The sequence below is a fragment of the Panthera leo genome, chromosome B1 (genome assembly GCF_018350215.1).
Source record: "Panthera leo isolate Ple1 chromosome B1, P.leo_Ple1_pat1.1, whole genome shotgun sequence".
Taxonomy (NCBI): domain Eukaryota; kingdom Metazoa; phylum Chordata; class Mammalia; order Carnivora; family Felidae; genus Panthera; species Panthera leo.
Window position 1 is genome coordinate 149,810,883 of NC_056682.1, and position 12,675 is coordinate 149,823,557.

Sequence of the window (12,675 nt, forward strand, 5' to 3'; positions counted from 1 at the left end):
CCTTTTGTTCATTTTTCTTAATTATTTGTATGTGCTGCAACTTTTTTAAAAGTTTACTTTATTAATGCTTTTCAAATTAGAAGAGTCCTTCTTTTGAGGTAAGCCTCAAAGATTAAAAAAGTGCTACTGATTGTTACTGCCATCATCCTGCTGAGGTAACTTTGGAATGAAAACCTATGTAAATGTGTGTGTGTGCTTGCATGTGTGAGTGCATGTGCATGCATGCTTTCAGAAGAGGCTTTACGATTTTCTTTTACACCTGTTTTCTTTTACAGTATAGGCAAGTACCTTTTACCTGATCATTTACTGTTTTATTCTTTTTGCCATTTAGATAGTATTACGTGATCTCATTGTCACTTAGTGTCTATGTCTGTCATCACCACTGAATTTGAGCACTGTTTTTATATATTTACTGGCTATTTGAATTTCCTTTTATCTGAGTTGTCTATTCATATCCTTTGCCTATTAGTTTTTTCTTGTTTATGAGAGGTCTTTGAATTGAGTCTCTCTGTTTATCTGTAATTTGTGTGGCAGATATTTTTCCAAATGGTCCCTCGACAGTTGTATATTTTGTTTATAGTATCTTTAACCATATGATGAGTATGATTTTTTGAGAATGTTTATTTTTGAGAGAGAGAGAGAGCATGTGAGCAGGGAAAGGGACAGAGGATTTGAAGCAGGCTTTGTGCTGTCAGCTCAGAGCCTGATGCAGGGCTCAAACTCATGAACCATGAGATTGTGACCTGAGCTGAAGGCCCACACTTAACTGACTGAGCCACCCAGGTGCCCTGATGAGTACGATTTTTTATTTTAATTGTCAAATGTGTGATTTTTATGGCTTTTCTTGTTGTGGTATATGTAGTATCCTAGCTTTCATCTTAAGTTTTTATTTAAATTCCAATTAGCATACAGTGTAATACTAGTTTCAGGCGTACAATATAGTGATTCAATACTTCCATACAACACCAGGTGCTCATCACAAGTGCACTCCTTTTTTTTTTTTAATTTTTTTTTTATTGTTTTATTTATTTTTAAGACCGAGAGAGACAGAGCATGAGCAGGGGAGGGGCAAACAGAGAGCAAGACACAGAATCGGAAGCAGGCTCCAGGCTCTGAGCTGTCAGCACAGAGCCTGACGCAGGGCTCGAACTCACAGACTGCGAGATCATGACCTGAGCCAAAGTCGGATGCTTAACTGACTGAGCCACCCACGCACCCCGCAAGTGCACTCCTTAACCCCCATCACCTCTTTCACCCATTCCCCCACCCACCACCTCCCTTCTGGAAACCATTGCTTTGTTGTTTATGGTTAAGAGTCTGCTGGGGCGCCTGGGTGTCTCAGTTGGTTACGCCTCCAACTTTGGCTCAGGTCACAATCTCACGATTCTTGAGTTTGGGTCTTGTGTGGGGTTCTGTGCTGACAGTGTGGAGCCTGCTTGGATTCTCTGTCTCCCTGTCTCTCTCTGCCCCTCCTTCACACACACACTGTCTCTAAAATAAATAAATAAACATTAAAAAAAGTCTGTTTCTTGGTTTTTCCTCCCCCACCCCATTTCATTTGTTTCTTAAATTTCACATATGAGTGAAATCATATGGTATTTCTCTTTCTCTGACTGGTTTGTTTCACTTAGCATTATACCATCTAGATCTATACATTACCACATTTTGTTTTATTCATTTATCCATTGATGGACATTTGGGTGGTTTCCACTTCTTGTCTGTTTTGAATAATGCTGCTGTGAATGTAAGTATACAAATATCTCTTGTAGTATCTGCTTTCAGTTCTTTTGGATACATACCCAACAAAGGAATTATTGAGTCATACAGCAATAATATTTTTAATTTTTTGAGGAGCCACTAAACTTTTCTGTAGTGGCCGTATCATTTTACATTCCTACCAGCAGTGCATAAGGGTTCTGATTTCTCTACATCTTCACCAACACATGTTATTTTCTGTGCGTGTGTGTGTTTTGTACTAATAGCCATACTAATGGTGTGAAGTAGTATTTCATTGTGATTTTGACTTGTTCATCATTGTCACTAGGGAATTTTATTTTTTATTTATTTATTTATTTTTTTAAATTTTTTTTAATGTTTATTTAATTTTGAGACAGAGACAGAGCATGAACGGGGGAGGGTCAGAGAGAGGGAGACACAGAATCTGAAACAGGCTCCAGGCTCTGAGCTGTCAGCACAGAGCCCGACGCGGGGCTCGAACTCACGGACGGCGAGATCATGACCTGAGCCGAAGTCGGCCACTTAACCGACTGAGCCACCCAGGCGCCCCTCACTAGGGAATTTTAAATTAAAATAATAATTAGATACCACTACATACCTATAAGAATAGCTAAAATCTAAAAAAACTGGTTTTTTTTTTGTAACTCATTTCTTTGAGAGTTTTGGTCTTTTGTTCAGGAGAATTTATAACTAATTGTTAAGACATTTTTATGATGGATGCTTTAAAATTCTTATTAAATAGTTCCAGCATTTGATTCATCTTGTCCATATGTGTCCACTGATATTTTTCTTATTCAGGTTATGTTTTTCTGGGTTTTGTATAATGAGTCATTTTGATTATATTCTTGACATTTTGGTTATTATTTTAATAGACTCTTGATTGTATTTAAATCATTTCTTATATAGCACACAGTTGCCTTGTTTTGGTTTATTGTGTAGGTTCTTGCCTACTTTTGGGGGTTTTATTTCTAGTGACAATTAAGTGTTAGAGTCCTAAGCAGTGGTGTTTTGGTCTGTTTGATTTTCTGATGCTGCTGAGATTCCAGGTCAGTTCTTGCTGGTGCTGTGTCAAGTGAATGGAAGGTGCTTTCCTTGGTACCCCATGTCCTCATTCACTCACGTCGGGGCTGGGGTCAGAAGCTGTTGGGATTGGATCTCCTTAAATTTGAGACAGGTGGAGGACAGGATGGGGGTGTAGGATTCTTTTATGTTTTTCCTGCCGTAGTTTAGACTGTCCATTGGTGCCCTTGTTGTGAAGCAAGGCCTGGGGTGTACTAACTGTGGTTCAGAATGTCACCTTGGTCTGGGAAGCAGTGGTTGGGAAGGTAAAAGCCTTTAGTATTCTGCAGCTCTTTGTGGATCATATAGCCTGCTATTCTTGATTGTTAACTGGAGACTAGGTTGGTCCAGGCACAGGGTTAGTCCAGTACTTTGCTCCTCTGCTACTGCTGTCCTATAGAACTTATGGAGTGGGGCCTGAGTCTTTGCTGCTCTGACACTGCCACTGCAGAATGGAGTAGTTAGTGGCCCAAGTTGTGGAATGGGTGTTGGGGTTCCCCATTAGGTCTTTGTTGTGTTTCCTTTCTGCAAGTCTATTGGCCAGAGAACGTAGGCTATTTTTTCTCCTATGCCTACTGGTGGTTCTGGATCGCAGGAATCTCTAGAACTCAGTCTGGGGGTACACGGGAGATTAAAAGAAAACCCAAGGGATTCATCATATTGTCTTTGGTGGCTTAAGGCTTGAGGTTCCTAGCAAATACTCCTTTTCCCTTCCAGCTTTCAGAGTTCTCTTATTGTTTCATGGGTAATTACCAGGGAATTTAGAGGGAAAAGCAGGGAAAGCTGAGTATGCTGTCTTGTTCCATAAATCTTCCAAAAGCCCTTTTTTGATTGTATTTAAAATTTTTAATATTTGCTTGTTAAGGATATAAATCAATATGAATACTCCCCAGCAGTTCTACTTTTTTTTGACATTTGGAGGCATACGGCTAAGAGAATAGAGTGTGTGTATAAATATATAAAGGTATGTGTATATATGTATGTATATGTATACAAATATTATGCATAAAGAATATATTTTATGTATATCTTTATATATGTACATATAATTTTTTATGTATCTCTATACATATCTGTTATGTCTCTATATGTGTATGTATATGTACAAATGTGGTCATTTAGCTGCCCTAGTTTACTGACTTATTTTTTTAAAGTTTATTTATTTTGAGAGAGAGAGAGAGCATGAGCAAGTGGGGGAGGGGCAGAGAGAGAGTGAGAGAGAGAGAATCCCAAGCAGGCTCCACGATGTCTGCCCAGAGGCTGATGCAGGGCTGTATCCCACAAACCGTGAGATCATGACCTGAGCCAAAATCAAGAGTCAGACGTTTAACCAACTGAGCCACCCAGGCATCCCCACTAAATTTACTGACCTAAAGATCAAATGTCATAATTCTCTAAGATTACTTTATTATTTTAGCTGTGTATAGATTTATTCAAATCTTGAGTAAATTGACTTTCCATAGAATTGTGAATTTCTGTTGAGAATTTTTGTCATTTCAGAACTTCAGAGCATGGATTGAATACATCTTCACATTCATTAATTTCATAAATTAGAACTTTTAAAGCACTTGCATATTTTGATCATAGATCTTTGATTATAAACTTAATGAACTGCAAGTCTTTTGAAAACCCATTTCTAACTTGCTGAATTTTAAAAAGCACATTTGGCTCTAATATTATTATTTTTTGATATCTTTATATAATTTTCTTCTAGTTCAGGACCATGAAGTTCATCAGCAAATTTTGGCAACTGATGTTGGTTCTAAAAATACACCTGACTCAAGAAAAATGTCAAGTGAAAAACTAAAATGTCATCACGGTGGAGTTGATGAAGAATTTTACTTATCTGTTGGTTCACCTTTCGTTCTTTTGGATGCAAAAACATGTGTATCTCAAAGTGCTGTCTCATCTATTGCCCAAAACAGAAAGACCTACACTTCTGAAAAGTCAGAAAATACATTGTCTTCAAGTACAGAGATTTCTCTTAAAACCAGAAAAAGGTGAATTTTTATTTACTTAAGTAATAGTCATCCTGTTTAAAAAATTTTTACCTTTTATATTAAAGAGTAAGTAATTTGGTCTTTTATGTATTTTATAGCAAGTATTGAGGAATATTAACATATTGGGAGAAGAGCATATATTTCAGTTTATATTTAATAATAGGAAAGCTTACAGTATATTTCAGAGAAGTTTGTGGGTAAACTTTTCTGTGGAAAAAAATTATTTTCTTCTAATGATAAATTTTCTATAACTCCTAAGAGTATTTTCTCTATGTTATTTGTAATTACAAGGATAGGTGTGTCTCAGGTCATTTCTAGGGTAACAAAGGATAAGTATTTTGAGGATAAGTTGTGGTAAACCCATGTCTATTTCTTGGGGTTTACATTTTGGCCTTTAAGAAGAAAAGTAGATCATTCAAAGTCCTTTGCTGTTGGGACCTTTGCAGTGAGTGTAACTAATATCTGTCTGGTGTCTTGTGTTATTCTTGGAGCCAAGAAGTTAAGTACATTCTAAGATTTTGCTATTCAAAATGTGGTCTACGGCTCAGTATCTAGAGCAATGCATTATCTGGAAACTTGTTAAAAATGCAGAATTTCAAACCCTCTCTAGTCCTGATGAATAAGAATCTACATTTTAAACTCTTCAGATGATTCAAAATTTTACTGTTTGAGAACTAGTGCTCTAAGCTATAGATTTTCTTGGCCTGTTCTCTTACTTTTTCCCATGGACTAATAAGGCATTTAATTTTCCTGGGCACTTGCCTTGTATATTTTAAGACGTTATAAATCAGCACTTACAGATTTTAAATAAACGTCTAGTAGAAAATTTTGTAAGCGGTCTGTATTCTTAACTGAAAGGTAATTCAGGAAAACTCCTAATTGAACAAATTTTGACAGTCTTCACCTTGCCGTCCTTTTACCTCTTAGGTTAAATTTTGAAGATAAAAATGTTTCGAAGAAAGTAGAAATACCAAATGAATTATCAGAAACAGAGGATAAAGTATCAGAAGAACCGCAAGAGAGGAAATCGTCAAGAACATCTCAGAAAAGAGTACAAGATTCAGAATATGAAGTTCAACCACAAACTAAAAAGAGTTTTTCAGCACTGTTTTTAGAAACTGTAAAAAGAAAAAGTGAATCCAGGTGAGTTATTAAGAAACTGTCCTTTGAGATGTTTGGTTTTATATTCTGTGAACAGTGTCATGGATTCTTAGTACTATTTAACTAGAAGTTAATCTTAATTGGCACAAATTTTAATTGAAATTGTGCCCAACCTATAAGGAATATGTAGTTTCTTACCAGCAAATGACCTCCAAAACCATCATTTAATAAATACTAAGTTAACTGTGAAAGAAAATAAGTTTATTCAGCTTTCATTTCTTTTGCCCATTAGCTCGCTCTTTTTTCTTTTCTTTTCTTTTCTTTTCTTTTCTTTTCTTTTCTTTTCTTTTCTTTTCTTTTCTTTTCTTTTCTTTCTCTTTTCTTTGAGTTTATTTATTTATTAATTTATTTTGAGAGAGAGGGTGGGAATCCTCAACAGGCTCCACTCTGTCAGTGCAGAGCCCAGTGTGGGGCTCCATCCCATGAACTGTGAGATCATGATCTGAGTCTGGATCAACAGTCGGATGTTTAACCAACTGAGCAACCCAGGTGCCCCATATTAGCACTTTCTAGTTTGTATGATATCACAGAATGAAGACAGTATTTAGAAATAGAATTATGTCATGGTGTATTTCACTATTACAGGTTTTAAGTCTTTTTTCCTTTTCTTCTGCTTGTGTTAATAAATGTATAGTCCTAAAATAAATTTTAATCTGTTCTTGCCTATTTAAAAACCTTCAGAGGTTTTTAACTGATTCTTAACTATGATTCAGTGATTCTTAACTGTGGCTGCACAGTAGAGTTAACTAGAATTAATGGCAGCTAGGGTTGAGAACTACTGGCTTATATAAACTTCAGATTTACTAGCTGGTGTTTACGGCCTTTACTCTCCCTAGTTAACTCTTTTTGCCAGCTTGGTCATGCACATTTGCATTTGTCCCTGTATTGGCCTACCATTTTCCCTTGTCATGTGCCAGTCTCCTTTTCCTCTCCTGGTGACATCTGCTTCTTACTTCATGGATGGCTGTCTTCTTACTGTAACCTTATATGGCAGAAGGTGACAAGGGGGCTCTCTGAGGCTTGCTTCTTTTATGAGGGTATTACTTCCATTCATAAGTGTTCTGTTGTCATAAAGGCCCCACCCCCAAATACCATCCCAGTGGGGATTAGGTTTCAGTTTATGAATTTTGGAAGTATACAAATATTCAGTCTGAGCAGGTATCAATGTTGTGCCTAAGCATATCTTCAGTTTGAATGATCTTGATATTATGGAAGTCCCTTGAAGTGGAATAGAGGAGCAGATATAGAGAATTCTTACTGGCTGGTTTGGGAAATCTTAATTTTTAAGTTCTTAGCATTACTTCTGTATATTATGAAAAATGAACAGATATTATGAGTTATATACAATAAAACAAATCAAATCTATAACAGATTGGCTATTTCTTTTTAACGTTTATTTATTTTTGAGACAGAGAGAAAGCATGAACGGGGGAGGGTCAGAGAGAAAGGGAGACCACAGAATCTGAAACAGGCTCCAGGCTTTGAGCTGTCAGCACAGAGCCCGATGCGGGGCTCAAATTCACGGACTGCGAGATCATGACCTGAACCGAAGTCGGATGCTTAACCAACTGAGCCACCCAGACTGGCCTACCCAATTGAGCCACCCAATAGGCCCCCAGATTGCCTATTTCTTTAAATGTTGAAAACTAATATTTCTATTTCTGTTTCATTCATTGTGGTCTTCTATTTATATTGACTTTGTTTTTCATTAGATTTCTAAAATTTTCTAGTTACATAAACTTGCTAAAGCTCTACCTATTAGAAGATAGTATGTTTCTTAGTATATATATTTAGAAGATTTACGTTATTAGATTTATCACAGATTTGAGATTAGAGAAATAGAGAAGGCATTTTCATTTCATAATCTTTTTGTATATCTTATTAATGAAAAGACAGAAAAAACATAGTAATCTAATTCTTCCATTCTAGCTTTGCTTCTTTTATGTGTAAGAATGGTTAAGCATCCTTACTCAAGTGAAAAAGGCAGAAACAGGAGTGCATGTGCTAGCTTTGGAGTTTGGATGTTTACCCTAAGTTTTTATTTATGCATGTCTCACTTCAGTACCTGGTTTGCTTGAGGCTGTTGCTTTAAAAAGGAAGGAAATGCAAAAGAGTACCATCAGATTACTATTCCTTTGAATAATTCCTTCATTCTCCAGAAAGCTTTCTCAGCTAATTGGAAAAGATGCTGTTTAATCCCAATTGTTTACCTTTCTAGATACATTACATTTATTTCTGTACCATGATTACAATGTTAAATTTGAAAATGTGTGAATTATTCAAACTTGGAGTGAATTTTTACATAATATAATTTAATGTAAAATTTACTAGTGTTTTCTTAGAGTATTAGATTTGAAGGAAATAATCTTGTTTTGGATGTGAAGAAATCTGGGCCCTAAGAGATCTGTATACATCTATACAAACATATGATTAGTATAACATTATATATAATAACAGCATGCATTTGGGACTGTCAGTCAGTGTATCTGAGCTATATTTAACACATTTCTGGGTTTCAACTTTTTGATATATATATATAATGAAACATTAAATTAGTTGATGTCTAGGCTCTCTTGAAGCTCTAAATTTTCTTTGATCTCATTAGTATTATAAATGAGTATAATGGTATTATAGAAATGTAAAAGGAGAGGGATTTTCAAGGGTAAGGGAAAATTGAGATGTGAACTGTTCTTTAAAAGATACATAGATTTTATTCCTACACAGATTATTTTACTTTCTTCCAGAAAGCAAAGGTAAAAACTTTCTTTTTTGAGTTATTATTTATTGTAACATTCTGTTTTAGTCCTGTTGTTAGGCATATAGCAACTGCTCCACCTCATTCATCTCCTTCAAATGATCTAAAGTTGTTAGAGGATGAATTTATAATTGATGAATCAGAAAGAAGTTTTGCCAGTACATCTTGGATTACTATACCCAGAAGGGCGGGGCCTCTGAAACAATGCACAGTAACCCCTGCAGAGAACACTGCACTCCTTCAAAGTAAAAAGTCAAAAGAAAAACATCACAGTGTATCAACTGCAGATTTGACAAGTGACAAACGTTCTGGCAAAGCTCACCCAGTAGGGAGATCTCAGCCCTCTGAACAAAAAGGAGTGAATAAGGGTTGTGCTTTGTCAAATGAAATGGAAAATCATTGTAGATCTACAAACTATGAACTGTATTATGAGAATGCAGAGAAATCATCTGGAAACAGAAGGACTATAAGACAAAAACAGAGAAGAAAATTTAAGGCCAATGTACTTGAAGAACAGGTTGATACAGAACAATCTAAAGATAAAAATACAAATATGTCACATATCACCCAAGATAAGTTACAAAGAAATTCAGACAGAAATACGGAAGAGTGTGAAGATACGATAAATGTTGCCGTTTCCAAAAAACAGGTGCTGCCCGTAGGTAAGTGTTTTATATTAAGTATAACTATGAACATTATTCTACTGCTTTATGTTTTTATACTATTTCTATTTAGCTTTGGAAAGTAGGCAAAGTAAACCTAAGTCTGTAGGCTCTTTTCTAGAATGTCTGTTTTACATATAATTCAATTCTGAGTCACTTGAGTTTTGTGTAGCTTCTAAGATGGTGCACATGTAAAGGAAGAAGTGAAGGGGAAAGGCCCGTAAATCAGGTGGTTACCAGAATATGAATAAGACAGCATCATGTATTCTTAGAGGTTTATTAAAATATAAACTGGGGAAAAAAACCCAGGGTAGTATGGGAGTATTTCTTATAGGATAAAACATTATACTCTTTTATATCATTTTAGTATTCATCTATACTCATTTATCTAATATTCACTCAATTGCCAGACACTGCATTAGACACTGAAATTACAAAGATTAGTAAGACACAATTATTGCCATTAAAAAAAATCAATCCAGTAGTATCTGTAGACCAACAGGTATGCCTGTACATTCACAGGACAATAATGGAATCACACAGAACAGTTATCTAACTAATAGCTCAATAGGTCTTTTTATCTTGGATCACTATATTATTTATCATCCAAACTGGGACACTTGAGAATGAGAGGAATGTCAGGACAGGAAGCATAAACTGGGATTCTCTCAATCTGAAGTGTGGTTACTCTCGTTACATGGCTACCCATTTTATAGTGATTGAGGTATAATGATGGCAGTGTCTTCTAGATCTATCTATTTTCTTTGTACCACTTTTTAAGTAATAGAAAAGATCGTCATTCTTATAGAATTTCTTTAGTTAATGGAATGGAAAGCACTTAACAAGTGTATTAGACACTTTAGGTGTACATAACATAATTTAATCCTTCTTGACAATCCCATAAATTAGAAAATACTCATGGTTAAAATATGCTGGCTCAGGATCTGTCCCATCGTAGAGCCCATATTTTTTCAACACTGTTAAGAAGTTTTGAAGTAAAAATGCTTTTGATGCTCAATTGGAAAAACTATTAACCAGAAAATTCTATTCAACAGAATTTTTTATGTACTTAGAGATTCTAGATGACTATACTGTATTGCTGATACAGAAGGGAGAAAGTATATTAATTTTTTTTTTTTTAATGTTTACTTAGAGAGAGAGAGCGTGAGCAGGGGAGGGGCAGGGAGAGAGGGAGACACAGAATCTGAAGTAGGCTCCAGGCTCTGAGCTGTCAGCATAGAGCCTGATGTGGGGCTTGAACTTACAAATTATGAGATCATGACCTGAGCTGAAGTTGGAAGCTCAACTAACTCCCAGGCACCCCTGGGAGAAAGTATATTAAAGCACAGTATTTAAGCTAGTTGTTGTGAAAAGAAATTCCACTTTAATAATTACCTAATTATTTTAGCTTTCTTTTTGTGTAATCTATATCATAGACTTTATATTACCTGAAATAATAGTTTTGTCCATGTGTACCTTTGTGTACTTGAAAAATTCTGCTTAAAATAAAGGGGAAAACTACCTTCTCTATTTTGTGGACCTCTTTTGTAAATGCCTGACATGTCCCAGGTGATTTTTGTTGGAATTATTTTTCCTTCCTTCCTTCTTTCCTTCCCTTCCTTCCTTCCTTCCTTCTTCCTCCCTCCGCCCCCCCCACCTGCTTCGTCCCTTCCTTTTTTTTTTTTTTTTTTTTTTTGTTCTTCCTTTACTTTCTCATTAGCAGCTGGCTATTTGAAGAAAATATAAAGAATCTCTGACTAAACCGAGATTATATTATAGGAATTTTTTTTTTTCTTATTAGTCCCTTAAGTAGAATATGAATTCATAAAATTTGAAGGTACAAAATTTTTATTTATCCATAAGTTCTTAGGAAGAAACATTGTATCAAGAAAGTATACTTGAAGGAGACTCTAATTATGAGTGTTAAACATTTATTGAATGCAAAATTCTTCACGCTAATTTTCAGTTATATTAAATTCTTCCTTATCTAGATTGGTTAGTGAATATAATGTCTGATTAATTACCAATTAATTTTCTATCACTGTCATAACAAATTACCCCATACTTAGTGACTTAAAACAACATACATTTATTATAGTTCTTTGGGTTGGAAATCTGAAATTGATCTCACTGGACTAAAATCAATGTGTTGACAAGGTGTCTTTTGTTTCTGATAATTCTAGGAGAGAATCTGTATCCTTATCTTTTCCAGCCTCTTGAAGTTGCTTCTATTCCTTGAATCATAGCTCCCTTCTTTCATCCTCAAAGCCAGCAATACCAGCCTTCTCGCATTTCCAATTTTTTTTGTGTCTTCCATTGTCCCATCTTTCTGACCACTACTTCTAAGAACACATGTAAATAGATTGGGCCAGCCTAGATAATTCAGGATAATCTCCCTGTTTTAAGGTTTATAACCTTAATCATTTCCTCAAAGTCTCTTGCCATGTAAGGTAATATTTTCACAGATTTGTGGGTTGGGTGAGTACATCTTTGGGAGGCCATTATTCTGCCAACCATATCAGTTTTCAAAGACTAATAATATGAAGATAATTTAAGTCCAAAGATATTTTTACTCTGAAGATTTTTTTTTTTTTTTTTTAATTCAAAAGGCACTTGACAGGGGCGCCTGGGTGGCTAAGTTGGTTAAGTGTCAGACTTCGGCTCAGGTCATGATCTCGTGGCTCGTGAGTTCAAGCTCCTCATCAGGCTCTCTGCTGACAGCTCAGAGTCTGGAGCCTGCTTTGGATTCTGTCTCCATCTCTCTCTGCCCCTTCCCTGCTCCTCGAACTCTGTCTCTCTCTCTCAAAAAGAAATAAGCATTAAAAAAAAACAACAACAAAAAGGCACTTGACAGATTTGTAATGCCTAAACTGATGATTTATTTTGAGGCAGTGGACTTTTCCAGTTTTGATGTCTCTCAGGCTTCTTAAACTGAATGTGTTGGAAACTAAATTCTCCCAAACTTCTCCTTCTTTTGTTTTCCTGTCTTCATAAATGGGACCATAATAAATCTAATAGCTCAGAAAGGAAACTCGAATCATCTTTAACTTGTCTTTTCTTTACTTAGCAACCCGTATAAAGTTAATTAAGTCTTTTGACTTCTCCCTAAGTAGCTTTCATATCTGTTACTTCTCTCCATGCCTCTTGCTATTCTTTTTAGCCAAGTTAGAGTCATTTATTTCTTAGATTATTGTAGCAGTTTATGCACAAACCCTCTGGCTTCTTAATACTCTCCAGATTCATCTCCTGGGTTGCTTTATAATGAATTTCTTTCAGTTCTGTGAACAAACTTCTGTCTCAA

The 12,675-nt window shown here is 35.6% G+C and overlaps 1 protein-coding gene across 4 annotated transcripts in view; it reads left to right on the forward strand.

Annotated features, from left to right (window-relative positions):
- CENPC (centromere protein C) overlaps positions 1–12,675 on the forward strand; it is an 80,765-nt gene that overhangs the window by 15,561 nt on the left and 52,529 nt on the right. For all 4 annotated transcript variants that reach the window (XM_042936257.1, XM_042936260.1, XM_042936258.1 and 1 more), the window contains exons 6-8: positions 4,511–4,796; positions 5,724–5,939; positions 8,761–9,374. In XM_042936257.1, coding sequence (XP_042792191.1) covers positions 4,511–4,796; positions 5,724–5,939; positions 8,761–9,374 — 1,116 coding nt within the window. The remainder of the gene's footprint in view (positions 1–4,510; positions 4,797–5,723; positions 5,940–8,760; positions 9,375–12,675) is intronic.